Genomic DNA, 13,227 nt, shown 5'->3' on the forward strand with positions numbered 1-13,227 from the left:
CACTCTTCCTTTATAGGAAGGCAGCATTGCATTTATACTGGTTTACTGGGGGGAAACACATTGCTGCCGCTTGAGTATGACTTCGCTTTCGAACCTTTAGTTTTCTGATTTTAGTCCTACCACTCTTTAACCAACCTATCTGACATGATAGGACTTTGAGGCACGATTGTTCCAGCAAATCTAGCTCGATTGACTCATCATAATAGCCAAACCCAACCACCACCAAGTCAAGGTAGTAAGTAACGGTTGTGTTAATTCAAAATAAGCACACATACAATTCAAACCATGAAATTTATAACATTTCAATTAAATTTACAAGATAAAACGATAGAACAGATAAGAAAATAAACTGTAATAAGCGGTAAGAATAATTTTTTCAGAAAGAAAAGGAAGAAGAAAATACTGTTGAAAAATACAATACAACATAAAGGGGATAAGCGATAAAATTTTATATGAAACACTATTCACTAACATCGATCCATTTGGATTTGAGCAAATTTTATACAGAACAAGAAAAAAAAGAGAAAAATATTCACACTTTAAATGAAAGACTAAATTATTGAATTCTTATTGTACTACATAAAATAACTCATCGTTGGTATGGTCAACAAACACTCAAATCATACATAGTTACACGTGTAATCATCATACCTAAATATGGTTACATCATCTTGATATTTCGACAGTATCCGCACTAACCTTTATCATATTCCAATTCATCAATATCATCATTATCATTTTTATCATCATGATTAATCTGAGTAGGTGGTTTACACATTACATTAAAAAATAATTCAATCTGTTGATCTAAGCCTAAATAAGTATCAGACATTAAAAATAATGTTAATTGATAAGATTGTTTCACTTCGATATCATTAATAGTAGTACCATTATTATTACCATTGGTATTACGTAACAATGTTAATGGTAGTGGAAATTTCACAAGTATATTGATAAAATGTTTCCGAGTATTATTCAAAGAGTTCATTTTGTCTTTTTTAAGTATTGTCATTGATTGTGGTGGGACACGTTTCAATGTTAATAAATTACCACCATAATTTTTATTGACTTCACAATTGCCCAATAGAAGAAACCAACCTTCGTATGATTTCGATTTGATTAAAGATCCAGTCATAACTGGCTATAAGAGTAAATGAAATAGATAACATATAGAGATAGAGTAAAAATGATTTTGGTTAGGCAATCAACGAAAAAAAACTTAAAGAAATGGAAGACTGTTCCGTTCTAGTATGGGACTTCTTATCAGTGTCCATCTACGACCTAACATCTAACATTTGTAAACGAAAATCGTTGAGTACCGGTTCACTAGTCTAGAGATAAGGTGTACCTCGATAAAATCCAGCATAAAGATGATAAGTATAACGTGCAAAGCAAAATTATTAGAGAATGAGAAGGTAGCAACTGAAGTGACTTCCAAAAATAAGTAAGAAAGAGTGTAAATCGTTCAGTAACCACATATTTACCTTTCACCGAAAACTAAAGTACTATTCACACGTACTGTACTTCAATAATCGTCACATCATCAAGTCAATACGGCGTTCGATTTGTTGGATAAGAATCAATTCTACAACGGAATGTTGAAGAAAAGTATGTCTGAACGCTTTATCAAAGTCTGTGAGGTCGTAATACAAAACCGCTTTACGAAGAATGAATCCAGACGAAAAGTTCCTAGATTGTAAATAAACAATAGTAGAGCATATCATGGTTGTCTACCATCGTCATTTCTTCATAATTTCACTAACAATGATATTCTGTAAACGACCTTAAAGTGTGTCAACATTTTTATGCCAGGGAAAAGGTTTTTCAAACCCCAACACACAAGTGAAACTGCTTGATAGTAAAAACAGTGTAACAGGTTTTCGCACACGATTAGTTGTTCCGAAAGTGCTGGTAGTGTGTATTGATAAACGAAATATCACCTTGAAGCATATAGACTGAGTTAGACGAAGAAAATCATCTATCTAATTAATCGGATTATACAATTTCCAAGTTATGTTAAAAGTAGAAACACTCCTACAGTTGGAAAACAGAAGGATTATAAAAAAATTACCTTATTTCCACTTGTCTGATCAATAGAAGATCGTATTAGTTGTATACGAAGAAGATACTCCGTTTCAGCATATACATCTAGACAATTTGAACTTTGTCCAATAGTATTTATTTTAAATACTCTAACTGACTGAGATAGCTGTGTTGGTGATGATGACGACAATGAGACAGATGGATCAGGACCAACTAAACATGAGCGTATTTCAACAATAGGTAGTTGTCTAACCGCCTAAAAGCAAATAGACAAAACATTTTAAAAATAGAGATTGCTTTCAAAAGAAGTTATTCATTTGTCAAAATCTAATTGATTACTGTTATCAGCATTGATTATGTAACATACCAACTAGTAGTGGATAAGATTTGCTAACTTATGTGAATATTTCAACGTGAAGGTATAGAATAAGAACAAGTCAATTAGCGTAGTAATAATAATAATGATAATAGTAACCAGTCGGGGCAAGAAGGGGTTTATATTTTTCTTTGACTGAGTATGACATGTTCAACGTCTTATTCAGCATAACATTATTTTACTTCCAGTGTGATATTTTAATCAGTACGATATTCAGTTTATATTTTTCCACTGTAACATTATTTAAATTCGAGATGTTCTATGTGAATTTTGTTCATTATGATAGGTGTGAAGCATCTCCAAGTGCGACAAGATTATTATTATTATTATTATTATTATATTATATCTATCTAACTTCTCAGCTAACTTATTATTAAAAATTTTTGGAGTTAATGATGAATTCCTCCTTTCACCCCCCCCCAAAAAAAAATAGAGATCTCTAGCCATGAGAAAGTAACCATAAGTGTGATCAAATATAGTTAACGTCAGATTAATGAATTTATGCAAGTTATGAAAATATTAACATCGGAATACTGATAAACAGTTTCTTAAAATCACTGCACTCTTGCAAGTATCACTACTTCATTTCCAAAATAATTTTGATGTATACAAACTGTATGTTTATAGGCTCGTTCAAAAATTGCTTCAAATCTCGTTACCATGATGCGAGCCTCTCAAATTCATTCCCATATTATACACAAATCGTGTTTTTTTTTTAAAAAAAAATTGGTATTGAATATTTCGTGCAAGACAGTTTTATTTTGAAGTATATGGTTGTATTCAATTACGATTAATGAGAATTTGAAGGGAAAACATCTTCAATTTTACAGATACACACATATATTAATAATAAGTCTCAACTAAACTAGAGTAAAAAATTTAAAGGAATTAAATCGACTAATTCAAACTATTTACAGTTAAACAGTCAGTCTTGAGGTGTGCTGTTACGGGTATGAGGGCTGATGTCACTTTCCGGCTGCCCACACCGTGGAAGGGTATTTCTTGAGGAACCTGAAAAGGAAATCGGATTAGTGTTGGTCTTGACGACCTGGGAGCGTGACCGCAGAGCCCAAGGGACAACTGCTTGAGGCCGGTCGCGCACGGCCTTTTTGTGGAAGGTTTTTGACGTGTTAGCTCCGTTCTTCAGAGGGCCTTACCGCCGGAGACGGAAATCCGTGAGGTAAGGTGAGGTGTGACATTTTTAGGATCGACCTTTTCTAACCCCACCCCTCCTTGTGGGAAGGCAGCATCGCTGTCATGCTGGATGTCCGAGGGAAACACCTTACTGCTGTCACACCCCTCTACAGTCAGCAGTACGACTTCGCCCTCAGACCTTGAGTTGCTGCTTTTAGTCTTACCGTTCACCAATCGACCTGCCTGGCATGGTAGAACCTGCAGGAACATATGTTCCAGCCAATATAGCTCGGTTGGGTCATCACGATAGGCAAGCCCGACCACCGCGTCAAGGTAGCAGCTTCGATATAAAGTTGTGAAGACAAAAGAATCAGTACTATCTGTTATTTAATGGCTATAGGGTTACGGTCAGCTTGTAATGTAAATGATTAATAAGAGTTGCCCGTGGGTAAAACCACTTTTTCTAATAAAAAAATTATTAAAATAAACTAGGTTCTATATGTTGTGACGGGACGTACCCAAAATCTGATATTCATACATGGTGTGCTACGCGCGCTAATACCTCAACTAGCTACTTGAGCGAAATTGTATTGGATTACCGAATAAAATGCATAAATACTCATTCATATATAAATATATACGACTCTAATCCTTAGGAAATTGATCAATTTCTTAGCCAATGAAATGCACTTAACGTTTAGATCACTTCTGATTGATTCTCTATATCACTATAGTTACAAAGTATTTTGCTAATGTAAAGTTAACATGGGATTTAGATATTGTTTTCTTTTTATGGATTTTTTTAGACAGAAATTATGTGCACAAATGAGCATTCAACGCTAATGACACATTGAATTATTTAATAAACATAGATTGAATGTAAAGCATGAAATTATACCAAATCAAATGAATATACCTTTTTAACACTATTGATAACATCGGATTCAACATGACCTTGTAGCATGGAATCTAATAGGTTAGGTGAACCAGCCACATAATCAATAAGTTCTGGTAATGAACTTATGTTAGGATTATGATCACATCTGTAAAGTCGTTTGTTATGCAAGGAAGAAGAGAGAGTGAGGTGTAAAAGGGAGGGATGAAATATTCTTTATATCAATAAAATATTAATACATAAAAACTATTAAGAGAATTTACATAACAGTCAAACAACATTAACCAATGGATCATTTAAAACTAATGATGAACAATTGACAATTGTTTGTCCCATAGTGAATTTCATATGCAGTAATCATTCACAACCTTACCATGGATTAAACTCAGCTTTTCCGTTACACAATCGCCAATTCCATCAATTCGCAATATTAATACCTCACTATCATCCAATTTCATTAATGATAATTATTACAATTTAGAGATTTTTTATTATTATAAGTAAGGGGTTTTTATCATATAAACATTATACACACTTAACAAGTTGGAGGCTGTGTGGATTCAGTAGCACAGTGATTAATGTGTTGGTATTGAAAGAGAAAAAATGAATTCAGGTCACAATGTGAGCATCGATAGAGGAACATTGGTATATCTATCTGATGAGTCATAAACAGAACAAAACGAGAGTTCTGGATTCTGCGTTGATCAACAATCCAACTAGACTAAAAAATAATAGATACGTTTTCACCTCTCTAGTCATGACTTCCCATTCATAATTCGGTAATTTATTTCAAAGTTAGAGAATGGTGAATAAACAATTTCTATTCAATCTAGTAAATTGTGAAGATAATTTTATTATGAAGAGATATGAAAGTCTTAAGTTCAATCTCTAACGGGATTCTGAGTGCACACAGCTAGATTACCTCATAGTAGGCCGGGAAAACTATTCGTCGCTCTCCAGTTACCAATGGTTCATAAAATGATGCCAGTCTACAATTAAAACTGCCTTTACATTGAAGGTATCATGATAATTCATTAAATTAAATGATTAAATCCCAAAGTGATTGAAGTTAGAAATGTGGACCATCATACCCTGATACAGTGGTCTAAAAGTTAGGTGTTGACTATGACACCTGAGAGTTCTAGCTTCGGTCACTGGTATAAGGTGGATTTTTATTTTTGAGCAGTCCCATAACAGGACGAAGCGCCTGACCAATGCTTTCTGTTTTTTTAATGATTGCCTTAAATCAGCTCATGATGTAAATGATTAACAATAAGAGTTGCTCATGGGCGAAAACACTTTAACTGAACTTATAAATGTATTTTCTTAAAATTATTCAAATATGCGAAGTTCAGTAGTTACCAAGTATTTCGCCAACCTGAATTTTCGATAGATTTTGTTTTTGACTTTCCTGCTTTTGAAATTGCTTCTACTTGTTTTGTTTCATGATATACTCCTTACTTAAAATTAAGTAGTCTAAACTACGTTAAACAATACGTAAATATGAGGTAGTTTAAGTCTTATTTTATTTGTTATAGTTGTTCTTGCCTCCTTTTCTTTGATTTCTCCACTTGCACTACAATATTGAATTGATGGTTTTGTAGGGAAAAATTATTTAATATTTGCTAGCTGTCAGTACTTCATTCAATTTTGCTGTTTGATCGAGTCGCGCACGCATACACACCTGGATACCACCATTTTTTGATTTGACAGGCCATTAGCTCTCTTTCTACTGCAATATTATTCACCAAGTGAGGTAGGTAGCTGGGCATATGAAAAACACATGCGAACCAGCCACATTAGTGACCCACCTTAAATTCAAAACTCACTCGGTCATTCATAAACACATAACCTGGCATATGTGTACATCCGTTCAAGTTATCATACTTCATTAGAACAGTGAGATGAAATTATTAAGGCGAGCCGACAGAACATTGCAGGTAGTAGCAGTATTAGTGTTAATGAGCATCGAACATATGATTTAAAAGAATATGAACTAATGAAGAAAAACTTGATAAGGTAGTTTATAAACTAATGATCTCAGGAAATACAAATAATAAGTGCATCTGCGTTATTGAAAAAGATTCTCATTCCAATCCCACAGTCTTTAACCATTGGTTAATATGATCGCACAGTTGCCAACCAATTAGTTTGTACCTACCAACACGTTTCAGTTTTAGCAGTTAGTGTTTTCATGCAGTAAACTATAAAAAAATCTACTGTACGTGATCCTAAAAATCATATCTAGTTCATTATTAGATTCCTGGATTATTGTAGAAAAATATAAGCATATTTCCAACTACCTGAAGTAATCCAAATGTTCACTGGTTATTTTCGGTAATTGTAAAATACTACTGGCGTATTCTTCAACCCATAAGCCTTGTGTAATCATTTGCATTAAAATTATACAATTTAAACTTGTACGAAGCCAACCACATTCAGCACTAACGTCTAACATTGCCTATAAATCGTTTAATATAAAGTAAACAAACGAACAAACAGGTCATGTAACAATACCAAAAGAAATATCGCCTTATAGTATCTCACCTACACTTGACTATGTATATATTTGATTTTGTTAAGCCCTTCAATTAAATTATTTAACTGAAAGTGTTATCAGAGTAGAGTAACAATCCGTGCATATTATTGAAACTATGAACCGATCAATGTTAGGTCACCACTGAAAACTCGGGAGCACTGGACGACCATTTCGTCCTAGTATGTGGACACCTCAGCAATGCGCATCTACGATCCTGCACGAGGGTCTAATATTGACCAGTTCATGATTTCAAGGAAGGTCAACAATCTCCACAACCCTAAACTGAAAATTTGTAAATAACTTTTCAGCACTATATTTGTATGAGCATGTATGGTGGTGTGCTGTATAACAATAAAATGTAGCCAACGATTCGCATTGTCTTCTGAAATTTAGATACTATTGGTTATCAAGACGAGTGATATATGAAGCTTCTGGAATTATTTCAAAGATAATCCACTACAACCTAACGTCCAGAGAATATCTAACATCAATAACCAATATTTATTTTTAAAGGAGTTTGCTGTAGGAGTCAACGAATTTGATGTTTCCAATCACAGACTGATCTTAGTTAGATAACCATTGAAAGATAGCAATTACGAGCTAGCTGTCACATGATACCAATATGCATCCACAAACCTGGCAGGTTATTATGGTACAACTACCAACCATTGTTATATTTTGTTTCATCCATGACATGGTTGAACAACAGTAGTCATAGCTTTGTCCTGGAATGCCGACAATTACCTCTTAAAAATATTGGCTAGTAATGGCATAAAATGAAAGTAATAGTAAATAAAACAGTTTGTTTATAAAATAAATTTGAATTAACTGACTTTAGTTATTATTAGGTTTCTCTCTTTTTTCAACTCATAACGACAAGACATCCAGTAGTTGATGTATTCGAACTTGCGTGAAATACACTCTTCAATATACATACTAAAATTATATCTAAGAACTCAGATGTAGGGAGAAAACCTGACCCTAGTATAATGAGAGTTATTTCGTGATGACCAAATTCTCTCGATAAATTAGCAATGTGGTAACTTGTCTAAGTCACCAGATATCATATGCATTATTTAGAGATTTTAGATGGCTGAAGGTCATAGACAGGAAACCCTGGGTATATGTATCATAATAGATTTTATTCATTAGCAAGGAAATCTGATAGTCTTTACGGAATGAAATATTTGTGCAGGATACGAAACCGCGTTACACAGCTTCATGGTCTTAGATGTTACAACTGAGTTTTTCAGGTCACGATTGACCTTCTGTAGAACTGCGATACAATTAGATTATATGAACTATAGGAATATAATACTGGTTAATACTGAGTGATGAATGAATTATATTCGACTAAAATAAACAATTCTTAAAATTCCCAAGAAGAGTTTGATATGACGTGACAAAATAAATAATACAACTCACTTGTAATATTCGAATAGCTTGATCTAAAATCGATTGTGTATCTGTACGATAATCAATAATCGGCAATTCTTTAATACGAGAAAAATGAGCTTGAAATAATAAATGTGCTTTTGTATGTGGAGAATCCATTGGACCGATAGGTGGTAAAGGTAATTCATTGGCTAATAGTTTATTCATTTCATCTTCATTATGTCGTACAGGTAATAGGAAGTATTCATGTGCACTCTTTTAAGAAGCAACAACAGAGTATATATATATTACTTTACACACTGTTAAATGAAACATCGTATTGCATATACCAAAGGTTATAGATTTATAAGTTTGCTGCTACAACGCTTGTTACAGACATTTTAACTTCAGACTAATTTGTACACATGAAGTTGAGTAAAAGCTTTACACTAAGGTTAATAAATGTACAGAAAATTGAGTCTAATTACATGGTTTAATATGAGACCATGATTTATGGACAACCTTTGAACGACACTAAAGTGGCCTTGAGAGTCTTTACCTAATAACTAGGACCAAATGAAGATTATAAACCTGCGTGAGGAACTAGAATTGTGATTTACAGTTGACGGTTAAGTTTAGGAATTAGATTTGGGGTTTTCGTCACGAACTGATATCAGTCATAATGCTAAAATAGTATTGCGCTAAATGGATGAATGAATTTCGCGTCAAAATCTAAGACCTGTTATCTCTTACCTGATTGACTCATTTATAAATTATAGCCTCGCCGAGCTTACTATGATTTTGGTCTTCTAGGGATTTTTGTACAAAATATGAAATATAGTAACGATATAAGTAATTACTCGATCGAAATGTGACACAATTCTTCATTTATCTAGATGTATTTAGGAAGCTTCTATTCAAAACTGATTGTGTAAAACGTCTCTAGCACTAATCTTCAACTATAGAGACTTTGTCGATAGATTTTTGCTGCGAATTTCCACTACGTAATCCGACCGTAGCTAATACATTGACACGATGATCGGGTTCGCATACGGTGGTGAGAAAATCGAGCCATGTCGGTTGAAAAATTTGTTTCCTAAAGTTGCTATCATGATGTACAGGTCAGCTGGAGAATGGGCAGACTAAAAGCAGCAAGGCCTAAAAGTGAAGTCGCATTGCTGACTGTAATTGGCTGTGATGACAGTATAGTGTCTCCTTTACACAATCAATATCTACAGTGATACTGCTTTTCGAAAAAATTACAAAAATGTCAGAAAGGGTTACTCCTATAAATAACTTACATTTCTCTCTCTTACTGATTTCTGTCGTTGGCAGTAAGGTATTAAAAATATAGCTAACATATCGAGAGCCACTCACAAAGAGGCCGTATGTGACCGGCCTGATGCATTTGGCTCCAGCACTACGTGGTCACGCTCATACGTTGCTAAGATCAGATCTTACTAAGGGTATGTTCAGCTCCATCATATTCTTCCATCATGTGGCCCATAAACATCGACCAGAAATCAAGATCATATTATTCAACAGTGATATTGTGTGGAATAGCCGCCGATATTAAGTGGTCATTCATAACCAACATAAGACCTGATAAGAATGTGCATCGATTAAAGCTTTTGTGCCTCATATCAGCTCAACGAATGAGGAAATTGAGATGAGGAGCAACGAATTACAAATGGGAACTCAGACATAAGATTATTAAATACCTTAAATCGGTTGTGATTTGGGTAATAGGTTCGGTTGGGCATATGGTAGTTCTTTACTGTATAGGATTAAGATTTCTTTTATTACGAAAAGAAACTGATACGAAAACGATAGTACGACTACTAAAATACATGACAACACTTAGTAACTTTAATAATCGATATTGCTATTAAGAGATAAAAAAGGTGGAACTTTCAGGATGTTCCGAACAGAAGTTGGAGTTCTAATGAAAAGCTGTGATCAATTGAGTTCAACCATGTCAAGTATGAAGCAGTTACTCACCGAAAACAATGGAAAATAATCGCGCGATATCGTGGGGTGGTTGAAGTTGAACACTAACATCATTGGATGCCGATTCAGTGGTTCAGCGATCGCGCAAGACCAAAGGTCCGGGGTTTGATTCCCGAGTGAGGGATCATGGATGAGCACTGCTGAGGAGACCTCAAACTAGAAAGGAACGGCCGTCCAGTGCTCCCAGGTTTTCACTGGTGACCTAACACTGATCGGTTCATGATCAAAATTAAATCTCAACAATTTCCGCAACCCCATAGTGATAAGACGTCGAGAAGTTGAAAATTGACGACTATATATACGGGGCAACATAAAATGACATTAGGATAGGAAAATTAGCAAACTAAGAGTGGTGATAACCAAACAGAAAACACCAAAGATTGAGCGGATGTGTTATTGTGGTTATTGTTACATGAAAGAAGTTTACATTTATTTTCGGACATACAACAATTTAAGGTCTTTTTAGCACCTTTGTACTGAAAAAACCCATACAATAATAAAAAGATTTTATCCAAATAATATGTATGAATTTCCGTAGTGAAAACAAGGGATGGAAGTTTCCTTGACTTTTATTTCCTATTCCTTAGATTCACTGGATAAAACGACGATCAATAAAATTTGAGTCATACTAGCTCGACAATAACTTGATAGCAGTTGACAGACACAACTGGGAGGTGAACTGATAAGGTTTTAAAATAAAGTATACCTTCAATAGTTTTTTACCAAAAGTCGAATTCTAATGTGTTAAGTGGTGAAAAATGGACTGTCCTCTCCCAAAATGACCACTTTAGAAAACAAATCTCCTAAAAGATGCCCACACACTTACTGATAATATTCTCAATAAATCATGGATACTCGATGTTGACTGAATTGTTGTGGTAAATAATTTCATAGTTAAGTGTGATAAATAATAATATGACGCCAAACGACCAAGAGTAGTTGGTATCAGTACATACTGATTATGATCAGTTTGATCATATTGTAAACATGAAGAATCTCGTAACTGGTCACATGCATTTGTAATAAGCCCAGATAAGAAATTATTCACCGATTTTGTATCGCAACTTTCTAGACCGTAATAACTGAAAAAAATCGTCAAGACGAAAAAAAGAAAAACTGGATGAAAGACTATAATTTGTATGGAACATCTTATATTAGTTGCTGAGATAATTAGAAGTAATGTGGCATCAGTCCATGAAATTACTGACTGTTGGTCTGAGACATTCTGATATATTTAGACCACCTGGTTGAAGTGTCTAACTGTTGTGATCAATGGCTGGAGATGTTGAATGATATATCTCAGAATCTGTTGTAGTGGCATGGATCCATTTATGTCACTTTTTTTCATAACTTCAGTATCAATCATACCTTTAACTTTGAGACGATCACTGACATTACTACAAATTCTACTATCATGGTATTCATCTTCTTTACTTCATCTAGCCGTGTATGGAGAGTTGGGTTAATGCACAGTGCTACTAAATTTTATGACTAACCGACCGTTTGTTCATCTTTTATAATGAATCACTAGTAGGTGTTAAAATTTAAAATCCAGTTCAACAGTGATGATTCAATATGCGATTTCCTGGAATACACTGAATACAAAGATTGCAATCTGGGAAAGATATCAACGTGGAAATCTTTGCACGTCTAATGTTAGATAATATAATGAGATAAAATGAACAAAAGCTTTATATTCTGGCATTACTGAGCACTACACACACAGTCACCATCAAACAATCTAGCATAAGATATTTAAATGTGGATTTCAGCAAAATACCTTCACACTACGGAGCTGAAGTACATTAGTCAATTTTTCTTGAAATATCAACACATTAAAAATGATTCCTTATTGATATCCATCTAATTATTGCTAAACATAGATTAATAGTGTGATTTTACAATCAAGTTGTAATGTATTCATACTGATTACAAATAATCTGTAAATGATTTGTAGCGATGAAAAATGATTTTATTATAGTTGGGTTCTTTGATTAGAATAGCTTGGATCTTGAAGTTTTCATTGTCTGCATTCTACGGAATGAGGTTGCTGACCGCATATCTAACCCTCCTTTACTTAGGTTTAGGACCAGCAGTAACCCTAGAAGAGTTACAAGCACAGTAGCTTGACATCCTGAAGAGAAAGTTAGGAAATGACTCTGGAGGTGGATAAGACATACACTTAGTAAACCTTAAAATCAGTTCACGAGGCAATCCCTAGCATGAAGTCCTGAAGGTAAAAGAAAAAGATGAAAACCAAGGAACACGTTGCATCGAGAATTGGAAGCAAGCATCAAAGAACAAATAGCAGCTGGAAAGGATTGCCCAGGACAGATTTCGATGGAGAATACTAGTAGGCGGCCTATGCTCCTCCACAAGAAGTAACAGGTAAGTAATGTGCGACGGATACATAACTAATCTATTCAACTACACTTAAAACAAACAAATAATTACATAAATGAATGATAGAAAATTAGAAAAAATCAAACAAAAGTACCATGGATTTGAGTATAATCGTCGAAAAAAGAATGTCCACGTTAAATAATCTAAAGCTTCTTGCATAGTCGTTATTGTACCAGCTACTATTTCCGCATTCAAATGATCCGGCAGTACATGTAGTAAATAACTTTCTACAGGAAATGGTTCATATAGAAATCTTTTATAAAACGTTTTCTTTGAATTCTGCACCATAATTACAGCTTTGCCTCGATCATCGAATTGTGGACGTCCAGCACGTCCCATCATTTGAAGAACATCTGTAAAATAATTAATGTAGAAATTATGTATAATGTAATCATATCATTCATGACTACTTCATAATGTCAAGTGATCAAAGGTAGTTGGTGAAAAACGCTT

The 13,227-nt window shown here is 34.2% G+C and overlaps 1 protein-coding gene across 2 annotated transcripts in view; it reads right to left on the reverse strand.

Moving 5' to 3' along the window:
* Positions 1–258: 258 nt before the first annotated feature.
* The window catches only part of ASCC3_3 (activating signal cointegrator 1 complex subunit), a 61,823-nt gene continuing 48,854 nt past the window's right edge, over positions 259–13,227 (reverse strand). For both annotated transcript variants that reach the window (XM_051217446.1, XM_051217447.1), the window contains exons 28-34: positions 12,869–13,127; positions 11,198–11,453; positions 8,413–8,637; positions 6,752–6,909; positions 4,470–4,596; positions 2,072–2,299; positions 259–1,141 (exon numbers count right to left, since the gene is read on the reverse strand). In XM_051217446.1, the coding sequence (XP_051064847.1) occupies positions 695–1,141; positions 2,072–2,299; positions 4,470–4,596; positions 6,752–6,909; positions 8,413–8,637; positions 11,198–11,453; positions 12,869–13,127 (1,700 nt within the window). In that variant the 3' untranslated portion in view covers positions 259–694. The remainder of the gene's footprint in view (positions 1,142–2,071; positions 2,300–4,469; positions 4,597–6,751; positions 6,910–8,412; positions 8,638–11,197; positions 11,454–12,868; positions 13,128–13,227) is intronic.

Source organism: Schistosoma haematobium, chromosome 5 (assembly GCF_000699445.3).
Source record: "Schistosoma haematobium chromosome 5, whole genome shotgun sequence".
Lineage (NCBI taxonomy): Eukaryota > Metazoa > Platyhelminthes > Trematoda > Strigeidida > Schistosomatidae > Schistosoma > Schistosoma haematobium.